The 16,181-nt window shown below is 31.5% G+C and overlaps 2 protein-coding genes across 5 annotated transcripts; one reads left to right on the top strand and one right to left on the bottom strand.

Moving 5' to 3' along the window:
- Positions 1 to 2,113: 2,113 nt before the first annotated feature.
- Positions 2,114 to 5,490, bottom strand: LOC129905143 (phenoloxidase-activating factor 2-like). Its single transcript, XM_055980547.1, has 3 exons — positions 5,386 to 5,490; positions 3,210 to 3,570; positions 2,114 to 3,149 (listed from the first exon to the last, which is right to left on the bottom strand). The coding sequence occupies exons 2-3, from the start codon at positions 3,552 to 3,554 to the stop codon at positions 2,280 to 2,282; spliced, it is 1,215 nt and encodes a 404-aa protein (XP_055836522.1). The 5' UTR covers positions 3,555 to 3,570; positions 5,386 to 5,490; the 3' UTR covers positions 2,114 to 2,279.
- A 2,074-nt stretch (positions 5,491 to 7,564) lies between these two features.
- LOC129907031 (phenoloxidase-activating factor 2-like) lies at positions 7,565 to 13,753 on the top strand. 4 transcript variants are annotated; one of them, XM_055983067.1, is made up of 3 exons: positions 7,565 to 7,601; positions 12,422 to 12,645; positions 12,706 to 13,753. In XM_055983067.1, the coding sequence occupies exons 1-3, from the start codon at positions 7,580 to 7,582 to the stop codon at positions 13,531 to 13,533; spliced, it is 1,074 nt and encodes a 357-aa protein (XP_055839042.1). In that variant the 5' UTR covers positions 7,565 to 7,579; the 3' UTR covers positions 13,534 to 13,753. The 4 variants fall into 4 exon arrangements, with proteins under 4 accessions (XP_055839042.1, XP_055839044.1, XP_055839045.1 ...); XM_055983069.1 differs by lacking the exon at positions 7,565 to 7,601 and adding an exon at positions 12,036 to 12,174 and having other exon boundaries at positions 12,706 to 13,751; XM_055983070.1 differs by lacking the exon at positions 7,565 to 7,601 and adding an exon at positions 12,172 to 12,277 and having other exon boundaries at positions 12,706 to 13,752.
- The last annotated feature ends 2,428 nt before the right edge of the window (positions 13,754 to 16,181 follow it).

Below are 16,181 nucleotides of genomic sequence, written 5' to 3'. Positions count from 1 at the left end.
TATGTATTTTGTCTTCAAAAAGTTTAGTTAATCGCAAGAAAACAACAACAAATACTATACAAAATAAAGAAACTATTTTGGTATAATTGTGTTCAAATTTGTTGCAATTAAAAAAAAAAATAAAGAAATTGGCACTCGAATTTCGAGGGCTGGGTCGGCTAGTATTTAATAAATATAATAAATATTATTTATGATTCAGAAATGATTAAGAAAGTAATCATTTGAATGAATATATAGATCCCTGTATACATTCATTTTAATGAAGATTAAATGAAGAATTTTAGAATCATAAATCATTCACAAATGTGATTTATATCGGTGTCCAAGCGCCCAGGTAAAAGAATTCAAATTGCATCATAAGTGAATTCTTTTCCGGTCAGGTTCTTCACTTTTATGATGTAATTATGAATTCTGAACTAAAATGTTCTATACCAAATTCAATGTTTTTACAAATTTCATTAGGGTGATCCATCATTTTTGTTTACACTAAAAAAAAAAACCTCTTCAACCACGATATTCTTATAGACACTTTAGACTCTTGTTTCTAATCTCAAAAGTAACATAATTGCTGAATTTTAATAGGGTTCCACTAATGTATCACTCATTTTTTCACATATACCCATATTTTCTATTTACCTAAAAAAAACACCATTTCACATGAAAAAAATGTATACACTTGTTTTATTCGCAATTCCTATGGGAAAGACAACATTTTTAATAAATCTTGTAAGGGTATTATTTATACCACTGATTTTATCGGATTTTCCCTATTTCTAAAAAAAAAAAAACACCCTTTAACCTAAAAAATTCGTATTTCTGTTGGTTTTTGTTATATTTCATTGGTGTGACAATTTTTTTCCATTTTTTTTTTGTCATATTTCCGAATTTCATCATTTCTTAAAAAAAAAAAAAACACCCTTTCACCAAAAATATTTTAAAGAACTTTATGAATCCTTTGTCCCTGCTTTATCTAAAACCTTCATCCCGAATTTCATCAGTGTAGCATGTTTTTAACATGGGTTTCGGTTATATTTTACCTGTTGAAGTCGAAAAAAAAGCACCCTAGTTTTTAATCGGCTATAACTTTTCTTAGAGCAATCGTATTGACTTTATTTTGTCATTAGATTCAGCATCAAAAAATACCTTAAAAACATGTGTCATATAATGATATTCGACAAACAATTTTGTTCACTATATTTTTGACCTTCACCCCCTCCCTCTTGTCCGCGAAAAAACACCCTTTCATCCAACTTTTTTTATAGACTTTTTTTATCCTTGGTTCTTATCCCAAAAGCAAACTTTTTGCCAAGTTTCATGAGTGTAACAATTTTTAATTTTTTAAATGCCTATTTTACCTGTACTATTTCAAGCATTTTTTGAGTTTTGGAAATGTTGATACCAATATCTCATTTTTGGCATTTGCTGAGTTTTGAAAAAAAAAAGCTCCAAAATTTTGATTAACATTTAACAAAATTTTGTATGTTATCATACGAAGTGGCGGAGGCGTACCTTGAGTTGCGGGGGCCCGGGGCAAGACTAAATTTTGGAGCCACTTAGATATTTGGAGGCCTCTTTGATATATATAAAAAAAAAAAAAAAACAAATAAAAAAGTACGTCAACGTCATACTTTTTTTTTGGGACCCTTGATGTATTATTTGTTGGTAGCTAAGATTTAATCGAACCCTAATATAATATTTAATTTTTCTTTTAAAAATGCAATTTATTTTCTTGGGGCCCTTGAGGTTTTATTTTTTTTTTTTTATGAAATATTATGTGGCTAGCTACCAATTCATTATGAATTAAACTGAAGAAAATAATTTGTCTCTCTTCTGTCCAAAGGAATTCATGTCAAATATCTTATATTTCTGCTTCGTTACCTTCCTTCTTTGCATTGTCTCCAGTTGGGGCCCTATCGTCGGTTGGGGCCCCGGGGCACCGCCCCGCTTGCCCCAATGGTGTGTATGCCCCTGCGAAGTGGTACAGTGTTTACAGCTATTAAAAAATAACGACACGTTAGAGTTTGAGGGGATTGAGGTGAAAAGATAAATCTCAGGCTGTCAAAAGTTTGTCGACTTTCCAATTAACATTGTTTCAAGAAAACTAAATCAAAAGTCTTATTATTTAATAGTTTTTATTTTCTGAAACAATTAGAGGAGTAATAAAAAAGTCTATTCACTAGAATTTCGCTATCAAATGAAATTAAACAATTTTTTTTTCTATTTTTAATTGTTATTTTTTTTAGCACTGACTTTGTCCACTTTAATAATTAAAAACACATTTATGGGGTAAAAAATTTTGTATCGATATCTTTGTCAGCCAATTGTTTATCAATCCAAGAACGGAGACGTGGAACGCTTGCATAAACACGAGGCACATTTTTATTACCACATCCAATACCCCAAGAAACAATTCCAACTTGGTAGTAACGATCGGGATTGTTGGCCATTGGACAAACTAATGGTGAACCACCGTCTCCTGTGCAAGTATCTTTTCCAAATTCTCCACCAGCACACATCAAACTGGAATGCAATTCATAGGATTGTTCTAAACGAGTTTGTCTTAAGTCGTTTTGACATTTAGCATTTGCAACTACTGGCAACTCAATCTTCTTCATAATTTTTCTATGTATTTTTGATCCGAATTTGTCCCTTCCCCAGCCAGAAGCAATACAACGTGACATGTCGAAATTTGTGTTGACTGGCGGCAAACAAACTGTTTTGATGTGAGGAGCATCATCGAATGGTGTCTCGAGGAAAAGTAGAGCAATATTGTTCTCCAAATAATCAGCATCAAAGTTTTCATGTATAATTATTTCTACAACTTGTCTGTCCTGATGTGGAAATGGTTCGCCATCTGAATTATATTCCCATTCACCAGCTCTGACCAGATAATTCAGGGCTTGTAAGGATTTTACACAGTGAGCTCCAGTTAAAACGACTCCTGGAGCTATCAAAGAACCTCCACATTTGGGAGGGCTTACAACTTTGCCTTTTTTAATAATTTTTTCCGAAATTATCACCATCCATGGAAATTCACCAAATTCAGCTTCGTTATCAGTGGGTTCACTGATTTTGATTCCAACTCCATTTTTATTTCTATAACCACATCCAACTGTTCTTGGGAGTGGGTTTAAAATTGGTTCATCTGACTTGAATTAAAAAAAAAAAAACTGTGTAAAAGATTTAAAGTTTTATCAAAAATTTCTTACTGTTTCATTTAAATGACAGCATATTTCGTAAATAGTATTACAACCAGAGCTCATGCGAATTTCAATGGTACCTCCACCATGAGGATCCATTGTTCCATTGTGGCAAAGATACTGACGAACACATACCATATCAGGACGTGTACCACATGGCTGATTAGAGTTGCCAGTCAGTACAGCCGGTTGTACAGCATCAACATTAGCGAACGGACTTATTGTTACAGAATTTTGATTGAAAACATCATCTATGACGTCCTTATCAACCTGAGGGTTTTGAATAATCTCAGAGGTTTGACCATGGCATAATCCAATTAGAAAAATTGGGATGAGAATTAATTTTGCATTCATTGCAAAATTGTCAAATCTGAAATTGGAGAAATATGTTAGTTTTTAGCTGATTTGATTTATGAGGTTTTTTTTTAAGGAGCGATCGATGAAAAAGACGGATGCTATATACAAACAAGGAAACATCATAAGGCATAGTAGTAAGCGATGTTAAGAATTTGGAGAAATCAGTTCTTTAATCTCTACAATGGCGATGACAAACCTATTTCCGCACATAGCACAAGATTTACACTCTACCGAGCTGGGTTAAGTGAGGGATATCTTAGCTAAAGTAAAATCTTAAGGAAACGACCGCGTTACTGCCACAAAATTTTAGGTAGCATTAAATGAACTGGTTGGAAATATGCACGAACTCATAAAATAAATTCGGCTTTATTTGTAAGATAAATACCGCCCCACCGCGCCGTGCCGTGCCGTGGGAAGTTAAATGGAGAGGGAACTTGCTGCGTTTAAAACCCTGTAGGTATAAATTTATCGTGCCAAAAAAATAGAAAGATGAAAATGTAAAGATAATTGTTATACAGTAAATTGGAAAGAACGAAAGAAGAGAAAAACATAGAAAAGAGATTAATAATATAATTGAAAACTTTAACTTTAAAAACATTTTTTACCTATACCTTTTATCAAAATTAACAAAATTAATAAAATTAATTAATTTACTAAAATTGATTAATTTAAACTTATATTAAAAAGTAACATAAAAAATTTTATAAATCTGATGAAGAAAAAATGTGACACAGAACAAAATGTGATGCTTTATAAATTTTTCCACTGTCCTCACAATTGTGCAATTGTGAACCAGGTCAAAAAGAAGTCGAATCAAGAAAGAATGTGACGATGAAAGCACAAACACAATCACGCTTTGCCAGACCCTTCGTCGCGTTACGTTGAGAAATCCTCAGAGCTCGCTTCTGTCACTTTGACTTTAAAGAGCTGATTGAAACATACAATTTGCTGTCAAATAAAATGAACACAGTCACTCACAAAATTATTGGGTCAAGTCTTTATCTTGATTAAAATGTGGAATAATTAAGAAGGATATTAATGTGTTGAAAAATACATAGAAATTTGTTTATTCTTTAATCCTATAGTAAAAAAAAGCTGAACTTTTGTTCGCTTTCTTACGTTTCCTTTTTCCTTACGTTTGTCAAAAAAAAGCGTAGATACGTAGAAAAAGCGTCATTGTGGTAGGTTACACAGATTTCGTAGGGTTGTCAAAATCGACGGCAAAGCGCGATTGTGTTTCTGCTTTGATGCATTCGCACTTCCTTATCAGTATCTTCGAAGCTTGATTAGTTCGAAATTCGAAATGGCAGACGATTTATTTTAAGAAGTGTCCACATTTCCGTTTTCGGACTTTTTCTTTTTATACGTCATTTATAAATTATTTGAGGTTGATAATGTATAAATAAAAAAAACCATACGCATTTTGTAACTAGGCCTTCTGGAATCTTAATACCTTCGCCTGTGTATACAACTTTCTTCTCAGATGAAGTAGGTACTTGGGTCTGATGTTGTGCCAATACATCGTTGATCAAAACATACTTACTCTGCATTAACACATTAACAAAATACTTATTTATTTTTAAAATGTCATCTTATTTTAGTACATTCCCGAGAAGATAATGAAAGTTCCTCCTTATCACTATTCTGATATCAGGGACAAACGATGGATCAGGTTTTTTAAACTTTTCAAACTTCTGACGAGAACAATTTAACAGATAATCAATGCATAAAATCCCTGTATATATTCTTTTTTTGCCACTATTCTAAATTACTTAAGCTCTCAATTTAAATGATTCAATTATAAAATAAATTGGACTCCAAATAATACCTTAAATGAGAATTTGTATAAAATGTGTACTGATCAGTAAGACGGTCGTATTTAAACTGCCTTATCTATAAGCTTTCCAAGATGGCTTTCTTCTTGTTATGCAGAATTGCTATTTCAAAGTTTATTTTGTCAAAAATGTGGTCATAAGGTCAGATTAGATGTGGGTTTTTTTTATTATCTGTAGGTATATTTTAAATTTTAGAAGTAAACAAGTTATTATAGCTGCGTTCCTTTGGAAATATTTATCTACTGCTTAGTACTTAAAGCTGCTTTGAACTACTTTTTTAGTATAGCAAAAGTAGTTCAAAGTAGTTTTAAGTACTAAGCAGTAGATAAATATTTCCAAAGGAACGCAGCTTATGTGTACTACTTTTAATATTAGGGGTATTCACGTAAACGCGGAAAACCCATAGAAACCGTAGCATTGTAGTAGTAGAATTTTCTATCGGTAGAAATGAGCTGTCAAAATTTGTATGGGAAAAATATTCTGCAAATCATAGAATTTTATCTCATAAATTTGAAGCAGAAACCATAGAAAGAAATCTGATAAACTTTGGGTGAGTTTAATCACCCATCGCAGTGTTTTTCACAGTGTGGGTCGCGGCCGCAAGCCAAATATTGATACAAAAAATAAATAATGCTAAATAAAAACAAAAGACAAAAAACAAAACAATTTTTCAGTGCGAAAAATGCGTTTGTATGTTTTTTAATTAATGTTAAAATCTTTAATTGGTATGGTATTTGATACTTTAACGATTAAATCGTTTCTCTTCACAGTTTTGATGTCCAACATTGAAGAGAATTTGACATCACATAGATACACAGGTATGAAGTGGCGAAGGGCACTAACAAAGCTTCGTTTGCCAGCTCAGAATACTTACTCTCCATTTTTAGCATGCCTGTCACTCAGTGTTGCCGTTATGCGACTTTAGTCAAATTTTGACCCCTTTTTTTTGCCCCATGCGACCATGAGACGACCTCTTGATAAAGTGGCTATTTTTACCCTTTTTTAAAAATCTTGCGACTTTTTTGACCCCAACTCATCTCTAGAAAAAATGTGTGAAAAAAATTCTATTTCCATTGAAATAATATTGTTTCAATTCCAGAATTTAACTCGACTTTTTAATTCTGCATGAAAACCTAGCAATTTTTTCTAAGTTGTGAATCGTGAATGTATTATGTAATTTCACCACTCTCCACTCTGTATCTGTTTAACAAAACGCTCCAATTATGTCTGTGTGTGTATGTGTTCGACTGAGGTAAAAATTTCTCCGTTATTTTACTGTTTCATTTGCTATTGCTAGGGATACGATACGATATTTATTATCGAACCAGAAAATATCTATGATTTTATTAATCGTTTTTTTTTTTAAGGCATGTGCACATGTTCTGTAACTGGATATAGATGTTGAAAAACATTTATCGCTAGTGATAAAGTTAAAGAACAGGGACTCGTAAGTGATAAGAAATATTCAAAAATAAAAAAAAAACTTGCAGAGCATACATTTTTTACAGACGTTTTGTATGGGGGCTGAAATTTAGCTCGATCTGAGTACAAGGCTTAAATCAATGTTAAGTTGTTTGAAAAATAGTGAAAACCTATTTCAGATTAAATATCTAGCCGCTGGTAAATTTTAAACATTTATATGGATGTGAATACAAATTTATCTTTAACTTTCTCTCGATAAAAACAGCAGTGCCAAGGTACTTAATTTGTTGTGTTATAGGTACTTTATACAGAAATATCTAAAAATATTAACAACAAAAAAAGCGGAGAAAATGGGGTTTGAAAAAATAAGCGAAATTTTGTTTTGCCATGGTTGCATTGAAATGGCAATATTGCGAGATATACGCAATGCACTTTTCATATAAAAGTTTAAAATGGATTCTGATAAGATAGTTGAACAAATATATATATAAAATTACCAAAGTTTTTTCGAAAAATTAGAAATAAAAATAAAAAAATTGAATATGGCTACCTTCAAACGCTTATGACACAAGAACGGCGCGCCATAGCAATAAATAAAAAGTACAACTATTTTAGCTGTACTATTTATATGAAAGCTCTAAATGTAAAAAAAAAATACATTGATCAATTGGTGTACGAGTAATCGACGCGTTAACATTGGTATTTTATTCGGATTATTTTTTGATAGTTTTGGAAATATTCGTGTGGTGATAAATCAATTCAACAATGGTTAATAATAGTAATGAAGGTATCTTCATTCAAAATGGTTTTTAAAAAAGTGGATTTTTTTTTGTGGTTGTGTTTTTTTATGTCCATTTTTAGTGTATTTGTTTTCTGCTAAAAAAAAACATCGTTCTTAACTTTAATAAGTATTTTCTAAAAATGGTCGAAAATGGGCCTTGGGTTCTTTTTTGTTTTATAATCAGCAATTTGTTCTTAAACTAAATCACGAAAAAAATCTTGCTCCAACTTGCAATTCTTTATGAAATTGACATTTTATGGGATCAACTGCGTTCATCAAAAATGGTGACTTATTCAAAATATGGCTCGATTGTGAATATTTCAAACTTTTCGAACAAAATTAAGCAGTTTATTGGATTGGAATAGCTTAATGGAGGAGAAAATGCGAAATTTAAAGAAATTTCGAGGCTTTTTGTGTCAGTTTGAAGCAAAAATGGCAGCATTGCCAGAAAAAGAAGGAGATCTTTATGGAGAATAACAAACGATGGCTTCACTTTATTTTTTTTTTTTTTTTGGCAAGTTCGTAGACCAGAACATAAGCTTCTGTTTGATGAAAGAAAAAAAATTATTCAAGAGAATTTCAGGCAAAAAAATGGGACTTCTGGTGGACATACCCAAACCTGGTTATGTGGTTATGGCACAACAAATGATGTCAATACTAGTCGACGTTCTTTTTCGAATCCAAAGTTGAGTTCCGAAATAACCCGTATAGATAAGAATATCATCTTTAAAGGACCCCGCACATTTTGTATGGGAAGTGGCCCTCGGTGAAATTGTCTGAAATTTTAGTAGCAACCCTAAAAACCTATGAATTCCACTAAAAAATGACTCAAAACACAATATATAGAGTTACTATCCCTTATAAAAGGTTTTAGATAGTCATCGTTATCTTAAAAACTGTCCATTTTTTTACTTTCTGCCCATATCGACTTTTGATCAAGAGCTTAAAGAGAACAACATACTAAAATTTCAGACAATTTCACCGAGGGCCACTTTCCATACAAAATGTGCGGGGTCCTTTGCATTAATTTTGACAACACTTGCTGCTGGTCGAGAAATAAATATGGACACGTTTGAAGAACTAATTTTTGGAACAAAAAATTTTTATCTTTCAAAGTACAGCTGGTACTGTATGTCTAGCAGTGAATATAAGCTTTTACTCCATGCAAAAAACATAATAAGGTTTATTCATTTACCTATACATAGGTGTTCTTTCGATAGAAGCGTTGTAAACAAGGTACAAAAAAATAAGGAAAGCTAATTTGGATCATACTCAAAAGAGTTCGACGTTGAATTCAATTACCGACTTGATTAATTATTTACTTATAACGTCAGATCCTAAAATTTAAAGCATCAGAACTAATGCTGAGTTACAATTCTCAAAAAGTGACACAAATATAAATTTTACTGGGTTACAAATAGTTAAATTGGAGAATAATTATACCCATGGAGTTAGACCTTAGTAATATGCATAATTCTTCCGAAAATGATGGTGATTACTTCATGTATAGAAGTATAAATTTGTTTAACTATTTATTTAGCTATTAAAATAATGTAATCTATAGATAGCAAAACATAAGCAAACAATTATAAATACAAATTAAAATAAAAAACAAGTTCGCTGCTCAGCTCTTTTAAATAAAATATCCTAGATTTATCAAGGGGCACGGTAGTGCCCAGCCAAGTTCTCTAGCAACTTTGGCACTACACCCTTATTTACAGGAAACAACTCAGGCCATTTTCGACCCCCCTCCAACTTCTATACCAAATATGTCAGAAATTTGAAAGTCGCTCCATTAGTTGAACTAGTCAAAAACAAACTCCTTACGAAATTTCAGCTACCTAGGACGAGTAGTTCCTGAGATATAGGGCTTCGAAAATCTCAAAAACCGTAACTGACTGACTGACTGATTCACTCACTGACAGATCATCAAAATTATGGAGAACTTCCCGATATCGTAGAAACTTGTAATTTGGCACAGTGATGGGGACTGAGGTGCATACAAAGGAAAAAATCGAAAATCTGAGATTTTCAATTCAGGGGACATAGTAACCGCCCATTTTCGCTGAATTGTCATCAAATATTTTAGAGCACTTCTAACTATCGTAAAATCTTGAAACTTGGTAAATTGATAGAGCTGGTGGTTTATACAAAAGGAAAAATTTTTAATTTGAGAATTTTGGCCAGGGGGCGTGGTAACCGCCCATTTTTACTAAATTTTATCAAATTTTTTAGAGCACTTCTGACTATCGTAGAATCTTGAAACTTGGTAGAATGGTAAAGTTATACCAAGGAAAAAATTTAAAATTTGAGAATTTTGGATAGGGGGCGTGGCAACCGCCCATTTCTGGTGAATTTTCATCAAATATTAAAGAGCATTTGTAACTGTCGTAGAACCTTAAAATTTGGTAGAATGGTAGACCCAGTAGTTTAAACAAAAGAAAAAATTTAAAATTTGAGAACTTTAGACAAGGGGCGTGGTAACCGCCCATTTACTCTGAGTGTTCATCAGCTGTAGAGATTTTAAGTTTTACAGCAATACCTTGCAAAAAGTAGTGAAATCACAACAAAAACATTACTGTTAAAAAAAGAGCCAAGTTCTCCTATGTTGAAATTATGCTGGCACAAAAAGTACTGAGATGTAAAAGTATACCAAGTTCTAAAGTTTGGGTTCAAATTTGTATCAATAAAATTTTGATTGTTTACTTGGCAATTTTTGAAATAACTTTAAAAATCGGTAATTAAAAGAAAAATTGTCAAGAGAGCAATCAAAATTTTATTGATACAAATTTGAACCCAAACTTTAGAACTTGGTATACTTTTACATCTCAGTACTTTTTGTGCCAGCATAATTTCAACATAGGAGAACTTGGCTCTTTTTTTAACAGTTATGTTTTTGTTGTGATATGTTTTAGTGTATCAATTTCTTTGTTTTTAGGTTGCAATCATAGATATAAGTGACAAAATACTATTTCAAGCATATTTGGCTGAATTTCTTATATTATTCCAAAGATATTAATTTTGCCGTTTTTCCCATACACTCGTTCCACTGTGCGACAGAGGGTCAAACAGATCAGCGAGAAATAATAATTTTAGAAGCCACCAAAGGGCAGAAAAATGGTTCGAATTTTCAGATTTTTAATATTACAAAAACACCAATAAATTCAGCTTTTAATTCTAAAACTTTGTGTCAATACTTTTGCACACTGACATCTGCGTGGTGAAAAAGATAATTGTGGAGTGAACCCATTTCATCGCATACAATCCTAAACAGTCGATTTCGCAAGGTCTTGCCTTTTATGGCAGGAAACAGGAAGAGCTTTACAAAATAAAATGTGCAACACCGGAAAAAAATTTTTCGCGAATCTCATGTATTATTAGATCGAGTTTTTAATGGGTACAGTGATATACACTGCCCATAATCTCGTAAAGGCCCTAACTACAAAATTTTCGATTTTGATTTTTTTGCATATTTGGAGTTACGGCATTGTCCCTGATTTATTCTCATTTATTTTTTTAGCCTAGGTGTTCAAATATGTCAGAAAATTCAAAATGTATGTACTTCTGATTATTTTCATTTTTATATGCAAATTGCGATATTAGATTTAGTGTTTCCCTCTATAACTCAGAAGTAAGAAAAGTGTAGTTAGGGCCTTTACGAGATTATGAGCAGTACAGGTATTTACTGACACATTATAGTGCTAGAGCCTAGGGGGTCGCCAAAATATTTTTCCTCTCAAGGGGGTCGCGACCCACACTTTGAAAAACACTGGGATAGGCTATCTGGGATACCCGTTCCCGTATCTGGAACATCTTTTTGAACGCGATTTATGTCTTATTATTCAGATAACCACAAATAAAATGTGTTTACATTGAAAAGATAATATTATTTTATTTGAGCAAATTACACTTTTTTAAATGTTGCATAGAATTTGCAAAATTAGCTTGACTTTATTTTTTTTAATTGAACAAATTTTATTAGTTCAATTTGACGTTTAACAAAGAGCTGTTTGTTTCCCACGTTTACGCAAATATTTCTTGTTGGGTGTTTACGTAAACCATTTGCGAAAATTTATATTTTTCTACAAAGCGGAAAATTCTATCGTTACATGAATACCCTTGTTAATTTAGCAGAATGAAACAATTGGCTGAAACAAGCTTAACAAAAGCTTTCCTGAGTGATAATTTTCATTAATTGTCTTTTATTGCTAATTTTGAAAATAATTCAATATAAGGTCAAGTGACCTCAACTCCAAAAATTAATAAAGTGTTTCGCCCAAGTACGACAGTGGGCTCATATTTGTTGTTTCAGCCAATTGTTTCATTCTGCCTAAATTAATATTAAAAGTAGTACGTACACATATAATTTATTTACTTCTAAAATTTAACTTATACCTACAGATAATGAAAAAAAAACCACATCTAATCTGACCTTATGACCAATTTGACAAAAATAAAACCTTAAAATAGCAATTCTGCATAACAAGAGGAAATCCATCTTGGAAAGCTTATAGATAAGGAAGTTTAAATACGACCGTCTTACTGATCAGTACACATTTAATACAAATTCGCATTGAAGGTATTATTTGAATTTGTTTTAAAATTAAATCATTTAAATTGAAAGCTTAAGTAACTAAAAGTAGTAGCAAAAAAATATATCCAGGGATTTAATGCATTCAGAAGTATAAAAGTTAAAAAAAACCCGATTAATCGTTTTTTATATTTTTTTTAAGTATGGTGTTTCTGTTTTTTTTTTTTTTAATTTTCACTATCCACCTCAAGTTTTTTATTTTCAAAATAATAATAATTATAATCTCCAATTTTAGATTTGATAATGAATGCAAAACTAATTCTCATCCCAATTTTCCTAATTGGGTTATGTATGGTTCAAAGTGATGAAGAATTCCCAAATAGGATTGACACTGGTTCGGGTAATTATAATAAACCAAATCCCAAGTATCCTGGTTCAACAGTTACAACAAAACCAGAAACACTTCCCCGTCCACGTAACATAAACTTAGAATATGGTGACATTCGGTATAATTATAAGGCAAGAAAACTTTGATAAAACTTTAAACCTTATTTTAATCTTTATTTTAATTTTTTCAAGGCAAGCACATGCGGCTATAGAAATAAAAATGGAGTTTTATCCAATATCAAAAATGTCTCTAATAACGAAGCAGAATTTGGTGAATTCCCATGGATGGTTAGAATTATTAAAAAAGGCAAAGTTGTAAACTCTTTCAAATGCGGAGGTTCTTTGATAGCTCCAAGAGTCGTTTTAACCGGAGCTCACTGTGTAAAATCCTTACAAGCCCTGAATTATCTGGTCAGAGCTGGTGAATGGGAATCTAATTCAGATGACGAACCATTTCCACATCAGGAGAGACAAGTCGTAGAAATAATTATGCATGAAAATTTTGATGATGGTGACTTTTTGGAGAACAATATTGCTCTACTTTTCCTCGAGACAGAATTCGATGCGGCTCCTCACATCAAAACAGTTTGTTTGCCACCAGCCAACACAAATTTCGACATGTCACGTTGTATTGCTTCTGGCTGGGGAAGGGACAAATTCGGATCAAAAATACATAGAAAAATTATGAAGAAGATTAATTTGAGAGTAGTTCCAAAGGGTAAATGTCAAAACGCCCTAAGAAAAACTCGTTTAGGAGAATACTTTGAATTGCATTCCAGTTTTATTTGTGCTGGTGGAGAAATTGGGAAAGATACTTGCAAAGGAGACGGTGGTTCACCATTAGTTTGTCCAATGGCCAACAATCCCGATCGTTACTACCAAGTTGGAATTGTTTCTTGGGGTATTGGATGTGGTGATAAAAATGTGCCTGGTATTTATGCGAGCGTTCCACATCTCCGTTCTTGGATTGATAAACAATTGGCTGACAAAGATATCGATACAAAATTTTTCACGCCATAAATGTTGACATAATTATATAAAAAGTGGACAATCAGTGCTAAAAACAAACAACTAAAACTAGAGCAACATCGTTTGGTAGCTAAATTCTAGTAAATAGACTTTTTTATTAATCCTTGAATAGATTCAGAAAATAAATACATACCATTAAATCGTTATAAAAAAAAATAAAATTATAAATATATCAAATTATGTTGAAATAAATTACCACACTTTAAAGTAGGTATAACCTCAAAAATAGCCAAAATGTTTTTTGACGTGATAATGTCTTATAAATCTACTATTAGAGATACAAAAATCTTCTATAGCTTATTTGAAAGATAATAACCTAATAGTCTAAGAGCCAACGACATAATGAATCAAGTCATCTAAAGAAAGTTGTGAGGCCTGGGGAGTAAAGCACGAATCGTGGAGTGAAGCTTAATCCAAATGAAGGATTTGTAAAAATTCCGTCATTTAATAGGGTTAACAGCGGTAAAACGGAAAGATGAAATTTAGGCTAAAATCTAAACGCGAAATCGTAGAGAATTGATTTTTTTTGCTATAGATAGATGAGATTAATTTAAGAATAACTGCATCTAAGAAAAAATTCTAAAATTTTTTGAAACTAAGCTATAACGTTTTGTTTGAACGTTGCACACGTGTTGGGGCTATGACAAAATGATGATTTTGGGTAAAGGAAATTTTTTTTGACAATTCTAAAGATGCCAGGTGAAAGATGAGGGGAAAAAAATTAGGCGTCTGATATGAATTTTTGAAAAACACCTTGTTTTTTAGGTGTATTTTTGGGTAATTTTTGATTTTTAGCTTTTTTTTGGAGCGTTCAAAAAATCTCAAACTTAAAGGACATGTAGGTTTTGGCCTTATGCATACATGTGCAAAAACGTTTAGTGAGTTTTGACTGAATAACGGAAGAAACAAGTTTTTAAAAAACACGTTTTTTACCGTTTTTAACCGATTTTCATCGTTATTTATTTTTATCTTTTTTTCTTTAATAGATACAGGAATAAAGCATGAAGAGTAATGATAGACCATGACTACGACTATATATGTGTGCGAAGTTTCAATCATTTTCGTAAACACAATTTTGAGATAACGATAAAATAAAATTTTAGAATTCAACAGGTTATAACTTTTGACCAAGAGCAGATAGAATTTTATTAAACCTTCATGAGCATCCTGATACAATTACCTTTCATTTGGTATACCACACGTAACGGTAGGCTAACTACAAGGTACACAATGTTAAATTAAGAAACTTGGGAAAAACCTCAAAACACCAGTGGAGATCTATACTTGCCCCCCGAACAGCCACCTGTGTGGGAAGTACCGTAATCTCAGTCTGGAAATTCGACATGGTTGACTTTAAAAAATTCTAACTTCTCTTGTAGGCATCTTTGAAATAAGATTGATACGTCATGTGAAAGGTGAAATAATAAGCTTTCACATGGTATATATTTTTTATAGGTTGTTAGGGAAAAAAAATGGAATTAATGACGTGAGAAGATAAAAATTCATGTTTTCTTTGCTTTTTTTGATGAAAATGATTGTTTTCAACAAATTTATTTTTATACTTTTTGCGCATTATAAAAATTGAAGTATGGCTTTATGAAACGAAAGGTTATATGTTTTGTTTGCCTTTTTTGATGAAAATTGATCGAGTTCAAAAAATTCTAGCTCTTTTTGTAGATGTCTAATAGACATGATCGATATATATGTACATTTTGAGCGAACTGAAGCAATAAGCTTTCAGGTGGTATAAAATTTATTATAGGTTGTTATATCAAAGAAATGAATTTTATGGTGAAGGAAATGATTTTTTCACTTTTTTCATAAGAAATGATTGTTTTTAATAAATTATTTTAATACTTTTTGCGCATTGTAAAAATTTAAAAATGGTTTTATTATTAAGAAGAAATATTTGGCTTTTTAATGGTATAATTTTTTTGTAAGCTTTTAAAATAAAAAAAAAATAATAGGTATAATGAGAAAAGAAAAAAAGGTAATTTTTTTAGCTTTTTCTTGTAAATTATGATTGTTTGAAATAAATAAACGCTTCAATTGACTCATTTTAAAAGCACACAACCTGTTTTCTTAGGAACTTATCACTTAAAATCATCGTCCGTAAACCGGCTTTACAGGCAACCTCTTTTTTTTGCATTTTATAACCTGTAATATTTCAAAAAAAAAAAAAATAGATAAAACTATTTAATTTTTCTGACTTCGGATTCGAGCTAGCAACCCTTCAAACTTTAATTTTGTTGTAAATAGTATTCAATGTATTTTTTCATACTTATTTTCACAAATGTTGACTTTGAAATCGATTATTTCGATAACAACTGATTTTAAATAACTTGATTAAGGGCCGGTTTGTTCACAGCCGATTATCTTTAATCATTGGTTATTCCAGTTGATAATCGTAGAATTCTTTTGTTAAAAAAAATTTTAATCACAGAATCTATGATTTGAGCATTTAGTTTGAGATTTCGTTAATCACCTAATTTTGTTCGAATATATATTTGATTATCTTTTGACCAAATGAAAACTATCATTACCAAAAAAAAAGTAAAATTATTGAATACAAAATGTTTGTATAGTATTTTAATATAATATACAGAAGGATTGATTTTAATGTTCTTTGACTTTTTGGT

The sequence above is a fragment of the Episyrphus balteatus genome, chromosome 1 (assembly GCF_945859705.1).
Source record: "Episyrphus balteatus chromosome 1, idEpiBalt1.1, whole genome shotgun sequence".
Taxonomy (NCBI): Eukaryota; Metazoa; Arthropoda; class Insecta; order Diptera; family Syrphidae; genus Episyrphus; species Episyrphus balteatus.
This window is presented reverse-complemented; position numbering and strand designations above follow the sequence as displayed.